General features: G+C 45.0%; 2 protein-coding genes across 13 annotated transcripts in view; one reads left to right on the top strand and one right to left on the bottom strand.

Annotated features, from left to right (window-relative positions):
- Positions 1–21537, bottom strand: part of MACROD2 (MACRO domain containing 2) — an 847154-nt gene that overhangs the window by 738986 nt on the left and 86631 nt on the right. The window lies entirely within an intron of this gene.
- Positions 8851–20069, top strand: FLRT3 (fibronectin leucine rich transmembrane protein 3). Its single transcript, XM_021389944.1, has 2 exons — positions 8851–9394; positions 10522–20069. Exon 2 carries the CDS (start codon positions 10566–10568, stop codon positions 12507–12509), a length of 1944 nt encoding a protein of 647 aa, XP_021245619.1. The 5' UTR covers positions 8851–9394; positions 10522–10565; the 3' UTR covers positions 12510–20069.

The following is a 21537-nucleotide window of genomic DNA, read 5'->3' as shown; positions in this document are numbered from 1 at the left end:
TTGAGGAGCTTGAAGCAGCAACAATTTGGTTTCCACTCGCAAAGACAGCTCTCCGTCCTCTGCACCGAGGATGACTGATCTCTGATACAACTTCACTTCCCGGTCAATGTGTTTGGTTTCTTAACATTTCATAAGTGTCCTGCCCAGAAACGTTTACGAGTGAAACCTGATCTACAGCAGAACAAAGGAGATCCAAAACACTGTCAAGTCACAGCCAGAGTCCTTGAGGTCAACCTTTGGCTGAGGGCAGTTCCCAGGACTGTGCCTCTTATCACGCCATCGGGGCACTTAGAGAAAACAACAAGCGGCACAGTTATCGCTTTGACCTGACAGCACCGTACATATGTGAGTTGCAAACTGGCATTATCATTCTTGGAAATACATTACATACTGTAAGCACTCTCAATTTCCCATCTGCCATCTTCCACAATCTCCCAACCTGTTCATCGTTAACAAAATCGCCATGTTTTCCAAAAGGTAATTTCCCTATAGGTCTGACAAGCACTTAATCTCCATGTCACGAGCATTAATTAATTTTATATATAAAATATAAGTGAAAAGATTATTTTAACTTCAGAATTCAATTAAAATAACTCATTATATTACTAGGATTTGATACATCTGTGTTACATATGCGTATATTTATTCCTTGCGTACGAGTAACTCCATCAGTATTAACAGAGTTCCTCAATTCTCCTGGAATTCAAGAAGCCTTGAATTTCTATAGGTTAAGACCAAGATGGAGAGGAGGGTTGAGTTCACAACACATACTGTTATTTGTGGAAAATATTTTAAAGGCAAACCACGTTCTTAAGAAGTATAGGTAAAGAGCTTAAATAAAATAATACAGACAAAAAGATGCTTGTGACAACATGTGAAAAACCTTTCAGTACACTAAAGCGGTTGCGACTTGGTAACATCTAATTATCTCTCACATCCCCATTGGAATTCTCCAGGAATATTTACTGGAATTTCTAACTGCTGCCAGAAGCACTGGGCCAGCCTTGGAACAGCACCACAAGGCAGCGGAGGGAGTACCATATACCACTTCTGTGAATAGCCCAGAGCTACAGGTTAAGCTTTAGCAACATACCACACTAATATCAAGCAACTAATACACTAAGCCAGGCACGCAAAATACCAAATACACATTTTTAAAAAATGATACTATAATCTCAGAGGAATTTCATTTAAAAGATCTGTAGGTTATTCAGAGAATCTCAAAACACTTCTTGCCCACTGTCCTGCCCCACACATCTCATCTCAGACCCCACAACGCCGGCACATCTACGCTTGTGTAACGCGGGCATATATGAATGCATGGAGACATCTAAAATATGTTACATACGCATTAAAATTTATAAGCAATACGGTTGCTCACTCTGAGCCAGGACTGTACAACTAACTGACAACTGTACCTTAACTTAAAGTCAATTCCTTATTAGTTTTTACTGTTCTTGGGGAAAGATTAGAATTGAAGCAATAAAGAAAAAAAAAAATCCTTTTCCCTTGTTGTCAAGGAAGATAAACCCAGGATTTAATTATTTATTTTCTAAATTGCTTGAATAAATGCGGAATATATACAACGTTTCCAACATCTAAATACCACACAGGGTAAGCGGTATTCAAAAATCTATTAAAATTCCTCCTGTAAAAACATGAGCTGCAACTCTTCCCAGCTTATGCTTGGTTTTGCTAAAAGCTAAACAAATGCAGTTTAAATACTCAACATTCACAAAGTAAGCGCAACTTTCCAGCGCTTTCTACAGGCCTTGGTGAAATCAAGCTCTCTTTAACCTTAACAGAGCTCAGCCTTGCTGTCCTTCAACACTCACACAAATGCAGCTGGGGGACAAGCTGCCGCCATGTGGAGGCCTACCGCCATTTTGGGGGGGGTCTGCTCCTCCTATGCTGAGGGCCTGCCGCCATGTTGGCGCTTGCTGCCATCCTGGGACTTGCCGCCATGTTGGGAGCCTGCCAACCCCTCAGCCCCTCGTGCCGGCAGCGGGGCCACAAGGCTAAGATGGAGGAGGGGGAAGAGCCTCGCCTCCATGCTGCCAGCCAGGAGAGCGGGTGGCAAAGGTAGCAGCTGCCCGCCATGAGAGAAGCCCGTGGTTCAGCTTGCAAGTCTATAAGCCGTGAGTAAAAGGGAGTTTAGCTTGGTGACAAAACACCTGGGGAGCGCGTGGCCCCTCACCACAAGGCAGCTGCTACCACTGCATCGTGCTGAGTGCCCGCACCCCAAAGCAGCCCCGGGCTCCTTACTTTTCAGCGTTTTTCAATGTTATTTTCTTTCCTTAAGCAACTCATAACTGCTCCCACTACCTGGTGCAAAGGAGAGAAGCCAAAAATCCGCGGACGAAGCGAGCTGCCTGCGACCTCACGGCGGCCCTTGAGGCGCACGGGCACGGCGCTGCCCCCTCCCGCCGCGCGGCCATGGCGCCGCCTGCTGCTCCCCCTAGCGGCCGCGCCCCGCCCCGCCCCTCCGCCGAGGCCCCGCCCCTCGCTGACGTGAAGCCCCGCCCCCTCGGCTGCCCGCTGCCGTCGCGACTTGAGGGCGAGCTCGGCGGCTGCCCCGCGCTTCTCCGCGCTCCGCTCTTCATCGCTCCACACCCGGCCGCGCGGCGCCCGGCCCGCCGGTGGAATTACAGCGGCCGCCTCGCCGCAGCCGAGGCTCAACCCGCGCTCCCCAGGTAAGTGCGGCTCCGCGCTGCCTCCGCGGGAGTTGCGCGGGTCGGGCCGCGGGGTGAGGGAGAAGAAGGAGGAGGATGCGCTGCGCGGGGCCGAACCCCCCCGGCGAGCGGCGCCCGGGGCACGGCCGGGCGGCCCCCGCGCTCCGTCCCTACTTGCCGTCAACTTTTGCGCGGCTCCCCGAGCTCCCAGCCCGCCTCCCGCAACCGGCGACGGGGCTGCGCGTTTTCCGCCCGCCGCCTCCTCCGCGCCCCGCTCTCGGCGCCGCTTTCTGCCCCGAGGCTTTTGTTCCCCGCTCCGCCTTTCCCCTGCCCGCTCGGCCCGGGCGAGGAGCGGGATCCCGGCGTTGTGCGGAGGGTAGGGAGAGAGGCAGAAAAGGAGCAGACTTAAAGCGACGATTCGTTCTCTCGACCCCGATTCCCTTGCCTAAAAAGCGCTGCCCGAAAAGACAGAAGCATCACTTGCGCTCCCCAGCCTGCTGCCGGGGGGATATGGCGTCTTAATGAACATTTCTTTGAATTAGCGGAAAAAAAAAAAAATGCGTTTGTCAAGCCGAGCGTGCGAAGGGAGGGAAGGAGAGGGGAACGATCTGCTGCGAAACGCACAGCTGCGGACGCGCCGTGCTCCGCTTCGCGCACGGGGCCAGCTGTGCGGGCTGTCAGCGCCCTGCCCTTCCTCCCCCGGCGAATCCCCCCCCAGCCGCTCGTTGCCCCCGGCCCCTGCGAGCCTGCCCTGCCTCGCATCGCTTTGCCAATGCTCCGCGAGGAAAAGGTACGCCGAGCTTCCTAATGAAGCCCGTTACCTTGAAATCAACCGTGGCCGTTCCTATCGCGCCCCTCACGCTGCTCTCACGGCTTTCCCCCTTTTCCTCCAGCCACGTTTCATCGCTTCCAAAAGCCGTGTTTTTTTTTTTTCCCCCCCTTGCTCCTCGCGTACAGCAGAAGCGGTGCCCAGCTCCGGTGCGCATTCAAACATCGATTCTCCCTTTCTTTTTGGTGCATTCGTACCGTTTAATTTTAACTGGGCAAGGAGCGGATGGATAAATACCATCGTGAATACAGCCACCGCGGGAAATAAGATGCCGTAAAGTCCCCGAAAGAGTGATTTGTTTTATTTTCTGTTAATTCCCCCGCTGGAGGCCGCCTCCGTTTTTCTCAACAGGAGACTTTGTTGTAATTAAAGCAGGGAGAACTGGACAGCAGCAAAGCCCTGTGCCTGGTGGCTCTTAGCAGCGCCGTTTTGCAGCGTGTACCACCCCCCAGTGGGCAAAAAACTCCGTAGTAAACTCGCAGCCAAGCTTTCATCTTTGGAAATCAAATGTGCACGTTTCACGGCGAGAATCAAATAAAGGTGCATTTGCGGGGCTTTGGTTTTTCGTTTTCCCTTTGTAAGCGGCAGCTCGAAGCGGAAAGGTAGCGCGAAAGGCGGCACTGAGCCGTCCGAGGCAGCGCTGGAGTTTGCAAACTTTGCGCTGCTGTTTTTCCCCGAGTGCCTTCAGTGGGTGGATGGCCATCTTTGTCTCCTTCCAGCAGGAAGCCTGCCTGCTAATGGCCAGGGAGCGCTCGAGGTTTGCTTTAATCACCTCGAGGCACGAGGCGGCTCAGGAGAATTAATGCGCGATTGCTTGCGTTTATTTCTAATAAGAGGCCCCGGCTCGCTCGGTGCAGGCAGGCCGAGCCCGCAGCAAGCGTGGTGCAGCTGCACTGAGCTCCGCCGCAGGGACTGAAGCAGCCCGGCAGCCCCCCAGCTTGTCAGGTTTTCTGACCCGAGGAGTAAATTCAGTCAGCAGTAGGCCAGCAAACAAAAGGGGAAAGAAACAAAGCTACAGCAGCTGTCTGCGGTATTTCAGTAATGTTTTGGATATGCTTAACGTTTTGCGCTAGGGTATAATTCCACCTAAATTTGTCAAGAGGGAAAACCAGTGATTTCCCCTTGGAAGCAGAGCAGCGTTTGTTGTCTGTTCTCTCGTTCCAAGCCCAGGCGAGCGCTCACCCCCACAGCAGCTCGCAGAGAGAGCCCAGGAGCCATCCCTGGCCCAGCTGGGCGAGCCCTGCGATGCGGAGCACCGCGCTCCCTCTCCCGGGCCCTGGGAGCAGGCAGGCCCTGCGGGGCACAGCAGGCACAGTGCAGCAGCGCTACGCTCTGGGGCTCTTGGAGCCAACATCCTCAAAGCCAGGGAGGGTTTTAAAAGTGAACTTCGGAAAGCAGCCACTGAACCAGTCGTAGCTGTCTCCATCCTCTGCAGCAGACGCTGCCCTGCTTCACCTTTAGCGTGAAGTTCAGCTTCCACTCGGAACCCATTTCAGAGTCAGATTCAATCACATTAGAGGGAAGAACACATTATAATTTTCATTTTCAAGACACGTGAGAACTAGAAGGACAAAGGCAATATTACGTTCAACTACCGCACAAGATGGAGGGGGAGGGATAAGCAAAAAAACCTCATCGAACAGGAGGAAAAAATAAAGCCAATTTCACCAAAACACAGAGAGCTCACTCTCACTTTAATGAAAACCTCCGCATTCTTTAGCCCTCGAAAAGACAGGCAGAGGACCTTGTGCTTGCCTCACACTGAACAAAGGAGTGGGGCACCTTCCTGAAATATGATGATCGTGGAAATTTCAACTCCTAGACAGGGTGCTTAGAAAGCATTTTGCTGTCACTATCAACTAACTCTGAGTACTACGCTTAAAAAAAAAACCAAAGCGTGGGCATTGTTTTAAGGACAGATTAGCCCTGTGGAACTTGCATTGAGAACTTGGTGAAACTATTTGAGAGGAGCCGTGACCTCTGAGAACTAACCTGGCAGCGCGTGCAGTGGATGGCTCCAGCAGCATTTCAAGTGCATTGCATGTTTCTGATTCATTTCAGCTTAAAAACAAATACGGAGGTAATTCTGCAGTCTTAGTACACGGATTAAGCTAAATCATTAGGCTTGTCAAATATGCATATTCTAATATTAACTTAAAGTTGCTCTTGCCCCTTACAACCTAAAAATATTGGATGGAAGTTGTCCCTTTGCCCCGTTGTGTCGGGGGTTAGGAGCCAGCTCCTGGTTATCCCAGTGGAGCATGGAAATTAAAGTAAGTGCTGCGGGGCCTGAAGTGCCAGGTCTGGGTTTTATTCAGTTTTTATCACATCTTGGAAAGAAGAAATCTCTTTGGCACTGTTTTTAGAAAAACTTCCAGCCTTTCTAACTTTTTTTGGCTTTTTTTTTTTTTTTTTAAAGGCAGGGCAGCTGGATACCACGTGTTACAATAAATACCACGTTCTTTGGCATTTTTTCTTATGCAGTGCAAATTGCTTTTACCATTTCAAAATGAGCTGTAGCCCGGCGATAAGTACGGGTGCAGGGCCGGGCATTCCCGCTATCTGTAACGCCGCTGCCTACACAATGTCCCAGGAAAAGTAATTTAACCACGCGGTTCAGCAAAGTTCATGAAAATACTCAGCTCCGAATAAAGATAAGCATAAAAGCTGCCGTTCAGCTGTTCCGTCGTTACTTTTGTTACCAAAAACTCATTTAGAAATGAATTTTAGCATCCGCTCTTCTCAAATCCATCTTTTTCTGCTCTGCTCGAAATTAATGGCTCCTTTCAGAGCCATGTGTCCATGAAGCCTCCCAGGCTGGTGCTGCGGGGACCTGCACGCCCAGCGGGTCCCCTCCGCTTTCATCCCGCGCCGGGATGGGAGGAGGAGGGCTGGAGCAGGGCAGCAGGATTCCCTTCTCTGCAGACAGATCGCTGGAGCCTTTGATATGCAAAAACACGGGCTTCAGCTGTGGCTCCAGATATAAAAGGGAAGTGCAAGATATCAAACAATCGGGACCTGCAGAAAACTATTCTGCCCTCAGAAAAGGGAGCGGGGGGTATGGGCTTAATCCACATTTTTGAAACAGTATCATCTTCTCCAAAGAGACCTGCTTTTATTTTTCTCCCTTGTTTTTATGTAATTTTGAGAGAAGGGATAAAAAAAAAAAAATTCCAAGAACTTAATGAGCTTTAGTGCTTTCATTTTAATCCTCCACATTACCGCTATTATAATGGCAGCAATAAGCGAAGGGCTGACTGTCAGACGGGGCAGAGAGGAAACTGCTGATATGCGAGAAAGGTAAAGCCAGCACCCTTACTGCCTTGTGTCCATGGCCACACTGGAGACTGTTTTCATCAACAGTAACGTGCCTCTTTTTTTTTTTTTTTTTTTTTTTAACAGCCTACTTAACAGCTCTACAAGTTCTGAGGAACAATTTATGAGATTTTGGGGTTTTTTTTTCATGTTCTTAAAAGTTACTGAAGCCTTCAAAGGCCTGCTTAACAACGAAGTTATATTCCTGCTTCACCGCATCACTTCCAGAAAATGCCCTCCCTCACAACTTCTCATTAGTTCCTACAACGTTATTTTTATGCAGCTGTTAAGCAACTGTTTTATTTCCAAGTTTTAGGAATAGATCCCGGACTTAAGTTTCCACAAACACTTGAGTGATACAGACCAAGGAAATTGGATGCTGCTTAATCTCAAAGAATGTGGAGCTTTTTTTGTTCCATTTTCCAATACTGACTGCATATATTAACCAATCCCTAAAAAAAACCATGCATTCCTTTATAGTCCAGAACAGAACTTTAGTTTTACCTAAAAAGTAAAGAATACCTTTGAATACTTAATTCTGCCAATCTTACAGCGCATCTCATTTTAATTTACAATTTTCATTACACAACTGCTGAAACAAGTTGGAAAACAAACAGAAAACCAACCCTCAGATAAGCCTTAAAGCAGCTTCAGGAGAGCAGAGGCTTTATTATTCCCTCACAGAACAATCACACCGTTGCAAAAGGGGGGTTGGTTTTGCTTTTTTTTTTTTTCCTCCATCTTTATGCTGTTGAAGAGGGAAAGCATCAATTTGTCTATGTAAATAATTTTGGTATCAGTGCAAATCTTCTGTTGCTGCAGGAGTAGAACCTACTGCATGAAGACTTCACGATGCCTGCTTCCAATCACAAGAGTCTTAAAGCAGAGACTGCTTTTGTTTAGCTCTGTTATTTTATGATGGACCAGAAGCAGCTCCAGCTATGCCCACATGAAGGGAGCTAAACAAGCCTTATTCAGCACGCTGTTTCTTCAGGGCTTTTCAGTGCTGAGGACCATGCTCGGTACCAAAGATTTAATTTCAGACTTAACCACTGATATTTCAGGCAGATACTGCCTACATGCTCTCAGGGAACAGAGACTCAGTATCTCACTGGATACTTTCCATCCTTAAAAGTAGCCAAATAGTTCCTCAAGTAATAAGAAAAGCCAAGATTATTCTCATTTTTGAAATGAGAAAAATCAAATTAATAAAATGTCAATCTAAATAGTGATTCCACTGAGCAAAATGACAAATACAATAGCTTACAAGTTCAGACAGCTTGGCATACTGAGCACATTTTATGGAGAAAACCCACATGCCTCCATTTTCAAAAAGCTGATACAGATGACTACCAGCTAGTCCACAATGCAGAAGCAGCAGGATGCAAATGTGAAACATTAATTCACTATTTAAGTGAAAACTTTTCCTCTTTCATCCAAGAAGTACTGAATGGCAATTAACTCCTTTTAAATTTAATACCAAAGAGAGGTTCGTGATCTACTTCTGTTTGCCAGAAACAAAAAGCAAGCGAGCACATTAACTCCTCCCATGGCAGGACTGCCATTTGTCCTCAAGCGGGAAACGTCATGTGCAAAGATTTTGGTACTGTCTGTTAATGCACAATGACTTCATTTGCTGCTGGAAGGAGGGAAAAGATTTGTTCCAGCAAAATGGCAACCGTGTGAGACTAAACAGCAAAAGCTGTTTCTAAACATCCCTGCATTTCGCTGGAATACTGATATATTGGGATAAAACGATGTGCTGATTGCGTACAGTAAGCACAGCATGAGTTATATAGGAACGCAGTACAACTGAATACTAGTGTCCTCCCGCTGTTATTAATTACAATTTCTTCTGCTTGTTTTTACTTTTACAGGAAATTAAGAGTTCACAGAAAGCTTTAAAGAGGAGTTTTCTGGAAAGGAAATAATACTTCTGTGTCTTTTTGTGAAGAAGACCACCTGAATTGCGTAACATTCCTACAGTTGTCACCTGCCTTCAGCGTGCAGCGCAGGAGGAATTCTTTCCTGCATTACAAATTGGGAAGAAGTGTTAAAAGTGAGCGCTGGAAAATGGTCCTCTCTGAGAGGTGTGGATGTACCAGGATGTAGCTGCTGTACAAAGTTTATCTTTGGATAACTCTGGACAGAGATAAACCTCCATTGCTGACCTCCTGAAGAGGCCATCCTTGTTCAGGCCCCAGCATAATGAATAGTTTCCATCACGCGGCGCTCAAGCTCCAACCTCCCAACTACAGCATCCCACAAAAGAGCTTGTACGAGTTACAAAGAAAGTAATTCTTGTTAAAGGCATTAAACCAAACAAAAGAGGCTCTCCATTCACAGACTTTACATGAGAACAGAAATAGAAGGAAGTTGAAGCTTTTCTGCTCCTCCGTCGGTGTGCTCACGTACCATGGTAAATCTTTGTTGGGTTGCCGCCGGAGCATAGTGCCTGGAAGCCAGCACCACCAGGAAGGGGCGGCCAAGAAGAAGCCGTCCATGGAGTGAAGTACAAGAGCGAGAGAGGAATTTGTTTGCTGGATATCCTCAAGCACAAAATTTACCTTTAAATACGGTAGGATCAATATTAATTTATTTTCCTTTTCATGCCTCGGAGAGTAAAGTTCAATTAATATATGAACCCACAAGAGAAAGGGACATGGCACTGCTTAACGCATAGGGCGTCTTTCAGAAGTTTTCACCACCCTAATTACAATGGTAATTGAATTATGTTGTCTTAAAAGCTATAAAAATGCTAATTACTTGAGCTCAGTGTACAAACACGCTACCAGTGCAAAGTACAATTTCAGTCTCAAGAGTTAATTTATATTATCCCACCTTGCACAGTATGAACTAATAAGATGTGAAAATGTGGTTAAACCTGCCAAATAGTTTCTTATTAGTGTACTGCTTAGCAAGGAGACTTCTGAGAATGACAAATATTTAAACATGAAATTAAGCATGTAATGAAATATTCCATCCAGTCAACTAGAAAGCCACAGCTCTGACAGCCCTGTTGGCTTGTAAGCTGCACACCAATTGTTACATTCACCTTTCTAAACATTCCAGCTTGAAAAACAAGAAGAGTAAGCGGCAGTATTTGTAAAATGCACCACGTGGTGTTGAGTTTCCAGAAAAACTCAAAAAAAGTCTTTAGCTGGTCTTTGTTCTCTTGTCTGCATTTTGTACCTTGCCACTAGGACTTTCTTGAACCTCCAGAATAGCTACCACTGAACTTCTGGGTTTGGAAGGGTTTTACAGTTCACTTGAGGGCTTCTGGGTCGTTAGCTGGCTTAGGAATTACTTCTTATCTTTCAGATATAGAATGATTTACTTGAACTCTGGTTTGACTTCAGCTCTGCACTTATCTGGTATCCGCGAACAAAGATTGCCTCTGCACATGAAATGGGGAGGAATCCTTAGAAGGAGCCTTTTTGGTCAAACAAAACCATTCACAGATCAGACATGCCCGATTATATTATTTTAAATTCCTATTCAGAATAATCTATTACCTTAATTGAATTAGTAAAAGCAGAAGTATTATTATTGTTGTATGTAGAAAAAGGAAAGTAAAATCTCTACAAACTTGAATTTTTGTTTAATATGTGTATGTCAGATGTCTTCTGTAATGCTGAAGTTGAATTTTCATTGCAGTTTCTTCACTGATGATCTGGATAATTTTGTTTGTTTGTTTGTTTTTAGACTTTGAAGATCAGAACTGTATACAAATCTCGTCATTCCTGACCATGATTACTGTACCCTGGAGCGTCTTCCTAATTTGGACTAAAATAGGGCTGTTACTTGACATGGCACCTTATTCTGTCGCTGCCAAATCATGCCCATCAGTATGTCGCTGTGATGTGGGTTTCATATATTGTAATGATCGCGATTTGACATCTATTCCTACAGGAATCCCAGAGGATGCTACTAACCTCTTCCTTCAGAACAATCAAATAAACAATGCTGGGATTCCTTCAGAACTGAAGAACTTGCGTAGGGTGGAAAGAATATTTTTATATCACAACAGCCTAGATGAATTCCCCACTAACCTCCCTAAGTACGTCAAAGAACTGCATTTGCAGGAGAATAATATAAGGACCATCACTTACGATTCTCTCTCACAAATTCCTTATCTGGAAGAACTGCATTTGGATGATAATTCTGTTTCCGCTGTTAGCATTGAAGATGGAGCTTTCAGGGACAACATCTATCTCAGACTTCTTTTTCTCTCTCGAAATCACCTTAGCACCATTCCCTGGGGTTTGCCTAAAACAATAGAAGAGCTACGCTTGGATGATAATCGTATTTCCACAATTTCAGAGCTGTCCCTTCAAGACCTTACAAATCTAAAACGCCTTGTTCTAGATGGAAATCTTCTAAATAACCACGGATTAGGAGACAAGGTCTTCATGAATCTAGTCAATCTTACAGAACTGTCATTGGTTCGCAATTCACTTACAGCCGCACCAGTAAATTTGCCAGGAACAAACCTAAGGAAGCTTTATCTTCAAGAAAACCATATCAATCATGTGCCACCCAATGCTTTCTCTTACTTAAGGCAGTTGTATCGACTAGATATGTCCAATAACAATCTCAGCAATTTACCTCAGGGTGTCTTTGATGACCTGGACAACATAACTCAGCTGTTTCTTCGCAACAACCCTTGGCACTGTGGGTGCAAAATGAAGTGGGTCCGTGACTGGTTGCAGTCATTGCCTTTGAAAGTGAACGTACGTGGGCTGATGTGCCAGGCGCCGGAAAAAGTGCGCGGAATGGCTATCAAAGACCTCAACGCGGAACTGTTTGATTGTAAGGATGACATGAGCACCATCCAAATCACTACTGCCGTGCCCAACACGCTGTACCCGGCCCAGGGACACTGGCCGGTTTCTGTGACCAGACAACCAGACATCAAGACTCCCAACCTAAACAAAAACTACAGAACCACGGCCAGCCCAGTACGCAAGATCATTACAATATTTGTGAAATCGGTGAGCACAGAGACCATCCACATCTCCTGGAAAGTTGCGCTGCCGATGACAGCCTTACGGCTCAGCTGGCTCAAGATGGGCCACAGCCCTGCCTTTGGATCTATAACTGAAACCATCGTGACGGGGGACAGGAGTGACTACCTGCTTACAGCGCTCGAACCAGAGTCGCCGTACCGCGTGTGCATGGTCCCCATGGAAACCAGCAACATCTATCTCTCTGACGAGACGCCTGAGTGCATCGAGACTGAGACAGCTCCCCTCAAGATGTACAACCCGACAACCACGCTCAACCGGGAGCAGGAAAAAGAGCCCTACAAGAATTCCAGCGTGCCTCTGGCCGCCATCATTGGTGGCGCGGTGGCGCTGGTGGCCCTGGCTCTGCTGGCCCTGGTGTGCTGGTACGTCCACAGGAACGGGGCCCTCTTCTCCCGGCACTGCGCCTACAGCAAGGGGCGCAGGAGGAAGGACGACTATGCTGAGGCGGGCACCAAGAAGGACAACTCCATCCTAGAAATCAGGGAGACTTCTTTTCAGATGATACCCATCACCAACGACCAGGTGTCCAAGGAGGAGTTTGTAATACACACCATCTTCCCCCCTAACGGCATGAATCTCTATAAGAACAGCCACAGTGAAAGCAGTAGTAACAGGAGCTACAGAGACAGTGGTATTCCAGATTCAGATCATTCACACTCATGATACTGAAGGACATGAAAGACTGGTTTGGTTTTGGTTGGTTTGTTGTTTGTTTTTTTTTAAAAAAAAATGAGAAAAGACTGACTTTTAACGGTTGCTGTTCTACTGCAAAACACTGGATTAAAGACTGACAAAGCAATGTACTGTACATTTGCCATATAATTTATATTTAAGAACTTTTTATTAAAAGTTTCAAATTTCAGGCTACTGCTGCGATTAATGTAGTGGGGATACCTGACCACAATTCTATATTTTAGTATTTTTTAGTAATTTGTACTGTATTTTCCTTGCTAATATTGAAGTTACAGACCATTTAACTTTTGTGTTCTACTGAGTAAGATGACTTGTTGACTGTGAAAGTGAATTTTCTTGCCGTGTTGAGCAGTCAGAACATTCATCTGAGATCCTTGTAAGTGTAAGCACAGGCCATTTTTCACTTTGGTATTAATAAAATAATGTTAAACCTGGCAAATCAAGAAGATCAAGAAGTGGTTGCAAAAACTCACCGAACTTAAATGTTGGGGCTATTAAATCTGTAAACCACAACAATATTCAATAAACAAAAATGCGTGTAGTAATGGGCAATATCAGCTGTCTGGATATATCCATCCAACAATGGTGAAATCCAGTCTAAAAAGAAAATAATCAAATCGATTACATGCATGAGACTGAAACTGTTGGCATGTGCAAAGAAAAAACTGACCCTTGGAAGAAAGCGTAACAAAATTCCTAACAAGGAATTCTAAAGAAATGCGCTAGGCTCCAGTAACCAAGGGGTGGATAGGGTGTAACGCTAGATTTCTGGTTGTCAACACCAGTGGTCTGTTTGTTAGAGAGAAAATGGTGATGGATGGCCACAGACATTTGGAAGGCAGTGGCAGGGGGACTGGGAGAACACTGAGCAACTGGTCTTTAACAGAAGAAGGGCTAGAAGTACAGTTCCATAAGGAAAAGAGGACGAAAAGCAGGCAATGCAAGCAGCGTCTCACAAATTTTAGTCACCCACGTAAAAAAAAAAAATTGGGGAATACAGCTATTTTAAAGCATATACTCAAACAGTATATAGGTATGCATTAACCGTACTGCCATTACAGTCAGGAATACTGCCCATTACTGTCACAGTTTTCCAGAAATTCCTTGCTAAATCTGTAAAGTAACGTTTCTTTCTGCCTTCCTGCTGAACTATACGCTATTTCATGTTTAAACCCCAAGCCACACTTTGTTGCCATAATCATTTGTCTTTTCAACTAAGAACCAAAGTGCATTGTACGCCCTTTGGCCAGTCTTGTATGTGCCTTGATCCAACACTACGTGTATCAAGTTTTTTAAAACAAAACAAAAAACCCTAAAAAAAAAAAAAATAAAATACCCACTTTTTCGTACGTAACGTTAATATGAAAAACATTGGTCTCATTGATGAATAAAGTTGAAAAATCAGTAGAATAACACCACACGTCTGAGGTGTACTGGCAGGAAAGCCACTCAGAAGCTACTACTTTTCAGGTCCTGAGTTTCACCTTTTTCTTTGTTCAATGCAGTATCATATTTCCTGGGTTTCTGTATTGTTGATTACTTTGATAGTAAGTTTTAACAACCTCCAATTGTATCAGCAATGAAAGGAAGGGAAATTACAATTACAGCTTTCAGATCTTTTTCAACAAAACCACCGAATAAAAAGACAGAGGGACATACAAATGCTTAATATTTTGGACATATTTGGACAGGAAAGAATGTATACCAAATGCAATTCTGTTTTAAGAGTATTTTAGCAGTGCTCAGCCTCTCTGTTTCTCCAGGAGTGGTAAAGGATGGAAGGTGACAGGAAGAAACTACAGGAGATGCCAGTACTGATGGTTTCAGCAGTCACTCAACAAATGACTCCTGCCAGAGGTCCATCTGCCTGCACAGACACCAAGTTGCCAGTAACAGACAGCCCATTTCAGCCTCATTTACCAGATGTGGCCAGAGAAGTTCCTCTCCAAGCCCTCCATGCCCCAGTTTCCAGTTTTGGGGAAGTGGAAGAGCAGCTCTGCGCTTCACCACTGACCTCTGCTGTACGTGAAACATTGGCTGGATCCACAATGCCAATGTACCAGGGGCACGTGATGCTGAACCGCTCTGTGCAGCTCTGGGAGGTGCACTCAGCAGGACTATTCTGCTCTATTTTCTCATCAGGTACAAATCTGAAGGGTGAGAAAGCCAAGACTAAGCATGTGGAGGCTCATTTCTTTCTGGAAAACCAATGCAGACAGAGAAGACGGACCTGCTTTTCTTCATGCAAACAGCATACTGGGACCCTTATATCTGAGATGCATTTAATGGCTGGTTCAGTGGCAGCAGATTACTATTCTTTGCCATCAGCTCTCCAACAGCAAAATCAAAAAGGTTTTGCTGCATTTTCAAGCTGTTGATATGAAAACCTCTCTTGTAGCTGACTCGAAACACGTACTGTGGAAAGTATCAAAGAAAACCCCATCAATACTCTTCCTGTACCTCCCCTGGGGTCAGCCAGAGGCAGCTTAGTAACGCTGCACACCATCTACCTGCACTTCTTGGGTGATTCCACACAGACATCCTGAGGGCTAGAAGAAGACGCCATTTGAGGAGATAGCTGCATGTCAATCTTAATTACAAGGACTTCCCTTATAAAATGTATGTAATATGAGACAGTAATATGCAAATCCACAGCAACTTCAAAAAGCTGGCCCAGTTGTTCCAGGTTTACCTCCACCAGAAAGCAGATGAGAACCTGGGGAAACGATGCCATGCCCTACGGAAAAGCAGACCAGGTTTGCAGGCAGAGCTGGTATCCTCCTACAGCAGCTGTTGTCAGTGGAAAAAACACAGCACATCTATGCATACAAGATCTTCCTCAAGTTCTCTGCCAACTTTTAGAAAACACGCATAATATGAAGCTGTGTTAATTTGGCAAGTGAAAGATTCGTTTCAAACTAAAGTCTGTATTATTTTTTCTTTTGATATTTGCAAAATTTCTGCTTTTTGTCATGACCATCTCTCAAGATTTCTACTTAACATAACGCTCCAGTTACAGCATGCAGTACACTCTAGCACCAGTACGAACATCCATTCATCCATTCTATTAGACAGCTGTATATTCAGACAAATCAGATTACTTCATTTAGCAGTATACTCATTTATCAAAGTAAAATTAATCCACATTAAATTTATCTCAACTTTTAAAATCCATGTTATTTCAGTGTGCTGTTAAATATTTAATTTTAGAGCAAGGAGTGAAATTTTTTTCAGAGCCTACGCCCCTGTTCAGAGTTAACTTAATCAGCATCTTCCATGTTAAAATACTATGCCCAATATCTTTCGTGTTCTTTCTTAGTGCCCCCTTTCTTGATTTATTCTGCTCTCCTCAATTGCTCACAGTTCTGTTTCATCCTGAAAGCTGACACCAAAAAAAAACCAGGTACTTTGGAAGCCATATTAATTTTGCCTCATCTCAGTCATTTCCGTATCTACGTTTGCTTCATTTTTAAGCTATTATTTCCTAACTCTGTACAACAGCCTGAAACGCAACAACTGTTGGGGTCTGGGGTTGTGTTTTTGTTTTTTTTTCCTGGCTTTAACAGTACCACAATCAAAGCATTATGGCTTTGGATCACCGTTACCAATTCTGCTAATGCTCTAGCTAGCTTGCAAGCTATATTGTGCCAATGCTGTACGTATTGTGTAGAGCAGCAAATGCAATAAAGCAAGAATGAAAGTAATAAAAAGCCTTATTTGCTATTAAAATAATTGACTGATAATATAACGCAATGAGCACATATATAGATTTCTGTCTTAAGTAAAAGGGTATAATTTTGTGTGTTCTTCTGCAACTGCAGTTGGATAACATCTTCGAACATGGCCTGGCAAATGCCACCTACCTCTATTTCTCCAAACCAGATTAGTTTTGGTTTTGGATGGAGCCATCACTCGCTTGGATATCATCCGCTTTCAAAACAGCTTAACCTTACTTTCAATTCCACCGAGGCACGCTCACGGCACAGTGTTTCAGCATCACCTTGGGAATGAGCTTTGTTTAATTAACTGTTTCCTAAGTGTCACCACAACAACAAGCGTCAAGCCACAGGCCCGTGCTTACCACAACTGCAGTTTTTACAAAGCATCAAGTGACTCCGTAACTGGGAAGTTTCTTCTTCCACACCATCCAGCAGTGGTTCATCAGAAAGAACGATGATTGACTGAATCCAGACATGAAAATTTTATGCTTTAAAGTCTATTTTGTCTTTGTAAATGAATTTGAGGGATGTTGAAGAGCTCTACTCTACCCTAACAATCAAATTAGAGTTGTTTCAAACGCTCTGAAGATATAACCATATATCAAGTGCGGACACGTAATCTTTTTTTGGTGAACGCGCACACTGGATTTATTCTCAGTAGTAAATCATCAGATTGTTTCCCAATCCTCATAAAAATGTAGATAAAAACAACGTGTCTCAGTAAAACAGCTGCACAGCACCTAATTCAAAGCAACCCTCAGATGCCCTTTACCAGCATCCATCAGGATGCTCGTTTTCCTGCAGCTTTAATGATTGCTGGGGAACATTCATACCCCATGTGGCAACCAAAGCACTTCAACAGTACGGACGTTAGGACAAATAACCATCCTCTAGCAGCTCCTGGGATTGTCAGGGGTCCAAGGTGCAAGCAGCCAGCAACTCCATTCCCCTTCCAAGGTGGGGATGGCAACGGCCAGTAGATGACCAGCAGTGCAGCATCCCACCACTCCATGCACACCTCTAATTAAGCCAAGGTTCATCAGAAGCTACCTCTGAAACCCAAAGAACAGGATTTCAGGACCGAAGCATATCAGCAGACTTGCATCACTTATTGCTGCCTCTTTGTTTGCTTAGGATGGAAACAGAACGGAGCCATGGTATAAAACCTCCCAAGACTGCTAACACCACCGAGAGCTGAAAACACTTTTTGAAACCTGAATCCAGACCTTTCAGCTTAGCAAGCGCACTTATGAATAAGATATAAAAATAGAAGTGTCTTAATAAGGCTAATTAAATAATCTGACTTGTCGAAGCGGGCTGATAGCATCCATACAGGCTGATGCTCTGTCCTGAGCAGCCCTCTTAAGTCCCCAAACCAAGGAGCAGGTCAGAGCCGAGTGCTCACCCCGTGCGGGACTTAAGCAGTGCCTATCTATAGCCACAGCCATGGAGGGTCTGCTGCTCAAAGCAAGGGGCTGCCCCCTGCTCTTCAATCAGTAAGAACGGGAGCATCATTTACAGGATGGAATTATCTACCGATGATGCATAACTGAACCTTTTCGTTTAAGCTAAATATTTTAAAAGACCTGTAAGATCAGAAATACACGCCCCATTCATGTAATACCCCTCCTCTCCTGGGCTTTGTCTCTGATAATAGCCCACCTGGCAACTGGACTGCCCTGTGAAAGCAGGTGTTTGCTGGGGGGGTGGGGATTTCCCTTTCTTTAGGAGCGTTTTATTTTGGGGCGTTTTTTGTTTTGGTTTGGTTGACTTGGTTTTCTTAACTGGCATGCATAATTTCATTCTCAGTCCTCCAGTTTAATTCGACATGGAAGTGAGTTGCTTAACACTTACCACACGTCAGTGCGTGTATACTTGGGGTGGTGAGGGAAGGTAAAATAACACGCCACAAACTTCAGTTTCCGGGCTCTTACAACAATGCTTTTCAGGCTTTTAACGGTTGTTTTTCCGCAGATTCAATGGGAAAGTAATGAAATAACTTTTCAAAAAGTGAAACCTGTCCAGGAACGCAGCTGTTCTGACAAGGAAGAGGATTTAGGAAGCCACTTTGTAACTCTAACTCCATTAGTACATGCAACACCCAGGGCTTCGGCCCTTTTAGACAGCTTGGAGCACACGCTCATCCCCTATGTTAATTAACAACATTAATTAACAATGTTAATCAGATACAGAAGTTATTCACACTGGACTCCTCCAGTAAGAAACTGACTCCAAACAGCTTATTTCTGTTTCCTGAAGTTTGGACAGCACACAGGAGCGTGGACACCTGCAGAACCTCCATTTGGTTGCAGTTTGTTTACCTGGTTTCAATGATCTTCACAAATAAGCACTGAGGACGCTTATTTTTGAAACCTGACAGATACTTGACTGCCCATAGGGAACAGGAGCTCATTAACAGAGAGAAAGCCAAATCCTGGGGAAGTGCTAACCCAGCGAGTAAACACAATTTTAGGGCATTAGCTGATCACGCTGAGCCTCTGTGCCTAATGTCTGAAAAGCATTAATTTTGCTGTCGCGGCACCTTCATGGACGTTACCCATCCTGCCCACTAATAACCTCTGCATTTCTCCCCGATGTGGTAGGAACAACAGCGATAACAACCTGCAGCCCACGACACCAGGAACCTGTATCCCCTCATCCTGCTCAGCTCCCCAGGCTCTCTGCTGAGCAGGGTCTGGCTACGAGGGAGTTTGTGCTGGTATCTCCAAGGGTCAAGATGGTTCAGCACTACCACGGCTGCAGCAGCCTTTAAGATCTTCCTATTTTTTCTCTTTTTTTCCTTTTTTTTAAGTCTTTCTTTTTAAATTAGGCTCATTAAGAGAATTTGCTCAGTAAACACGACCAATTTGCATATAAAAACCTCTTCACTGCTAATTGCACTTATATACAGTGGAACAGGCTAAGATCTCCTTCAAGAGTATGCTGTTCAGTGCCAGGAAGGCACATCCCAGCATATTAACCCTGGAAATCACCAGCTGTTACCCGACCTTACAAATACATCGTGCTAAGGAAAAAAAAAAATGATAATAACAATCAGATATTCCTAAGAAGCCACTCTGAACGCTGCCTCTAAGAATTCTTAGGCAGAGGTTTAAGGCCACAAAGTAGTACTTCTACTTCTCAGAACTGAATGATGCCAAAAAGAAGAACAGCCACTCGGTTGCTGATGGCAATGGCACAGCCCTCAGTAAGCCCTCAGGTCTCTAATGGCCATCCGGCTGTGGGACCCGGCACGTGCTGGGGCTGGCCTGCCCCCTGCATCCCTCAGCACAGAGCAAGGCACTGAGAGGAGCCTGCTGCAACCTCCAACAAGAATACTGATGGCAACCCTCCCAAACCGTGAGATCTACCACTACGTTACACTAGGCCTTAAAAAAAATCCCCCCAAAACAAAACAAGTGACACAGCCTTCAAGCATGGATGTTGTGAAGTAATGCCCAGCTTCAGCTGCACAAGAAATGTTGAAATGTCTGTTTGAATTCATACCCAATCCTAGCTAACACAGACACGTTTTCTTTAAGGCCTTTTCTTCCTCCGGGCCTCCTGATAGATTTCAATACCCATTCTACATTGAAGTAAAGAAATGTCCGAGCAGCACAGTTTGTCAGTGTCTCCCTGTGTATCAACCAACTGACTTCTTTAAAAAGCATTTGTATCTTTTCAGTCATTAAGTATTAAAACCAAAATATGGTTTGCCAATTTAGCTTTTAGGATGCTACTGAGAGGAGGAAAGGGAAAGGAAGAAGATCCATTAAACTAAGATGCTAATCAGGGGAAAAATCATGCTACAAGAAATTGCAGGTAGATATCTTGATTTACTGATGGGGAAAAAAAAAAGAAAAAAAAAAGAAAAAAAAAAGAAGACTCCTCACAGATCCAGCTATATTGACAAAAGGCCCTATGCAAGAATACATCTGACTCCCAAAGCACCTGCTGGAAGGGAACTTGTTTGAGGAGCATGTTCTGCATCCCACTGGAGCACCCCCCTGCTGTGGGAAGCACAGGTTTAGCTTAACGCCAACTGCAGCACGGAGCTGGTGTCCCTGCATGGCGAAAAACCCACTTCGTTGTTCCACAGGCTCCCCAAAATCCTCCTCTATCAAAGTGATTGGGTTTAAAATTAAAAAAAATAATAACAATATTTACCTATTGTTACTTCTCCTCATGCTACTGAAGACTAACTTTATCCTTTTATATATCTGCAAACCAATTTAAATGCATGGGGGGTTGGGTTTGGGGATACGGGGGCAGCCCTCCCCAGGCTGCTCAAGGTGCTCTGCACAGCCACTGTGGCACAGAAGGATGCTCCATGCCTCCTCCCAGCAGCAGCTTCCTTGCTCACACCACGGCCAAGCTGCTCCCTGAGCTCCATCGCCCTCTCGCTCCCTTGTCTGCATTCCTGAAGGGAGGGGAATGGCCATGCCAGGCACTGCTGGGAGCTGGAGACCTGCCACAGCATTTGCTGGCACGCCTGGCAGCCTGCTAACTTGCCTGTGGGGATGGGGAAGCGTGTCCCCACCAGGAGTGCTGCAACTTCTGTGAGCAAGGAGGACCATGGGCCAAACAGCAGTAAGAACAGGCAGGCAAGGAGAGCTCCTCTGCTCCGCCAAGGACCTGCAAACACTGCTGAGACAGGGGACCCAACTTTGTTTTCTTTTCTTCTATCTATTCACAGAAAAACTAAGAGGAGCAACAAGATTATCTGGGGGCATTATGCATCCAAATGATGCGGTATGGTGCACCTGCACAGTGCAAGCACTGCCTGCTCGGCGTGCAGGATGTGCATGGCAGCAAGAAGCACGGTCCCAGTCCCTTTCTCCTCTCCTGTGGGCTGACCCAGATTTGCCTATTTCAATAATTTCTCCAAGAATCGCCTGTTACTTAATACCCGGGATACGTGATCATGTGCTGAGTGTGCAGGTTGCCTGAAAACTGCAGAGTGCTGGGGGTTTTGTTGTTGAACTGACAGTTTTGCAGGTGTAATCATTGCATTCGCCCAGAAAAAAACCACTGCGTATGGATAAAGGTAATGATGGCAATTGCAGGTATGTCACGTTAGAATAAAACTAGCAGGAAATAAAAAAAGAGGAAAAAAAAGAATCCTTCCTGCTCACTGTAGTGACCAACTTCCATAGCTCAACCTGAGTGAGAAACTCTAGAAGCTCTTAAAGACTGCTCCGGGCACAGAAAGTAAAACAGTTTGCAAGGCATTTTCACAATATTGTTTCTTCACTCATCATTTTGAAAAGTCCTTGCAA

The sequence above is a fragment of the Numida meleagris genome, chromosome 3 (assembly GCF_002078875.1).
Source record: "Numida meleagris isolate 19003 breed g44 Domestic line chromosome 3, NumMel1.0, whole genome shotgun sequence".
NCBI lineage: Eukaryota > Metazoa > Chordata > Aves > Galliformes > Numididae > Numida > Numida meleagris.
Note: the sequence above shows the minus strand (reverse complement) of the source record. Positions and strands in the feature narration are given on the sequence as shown.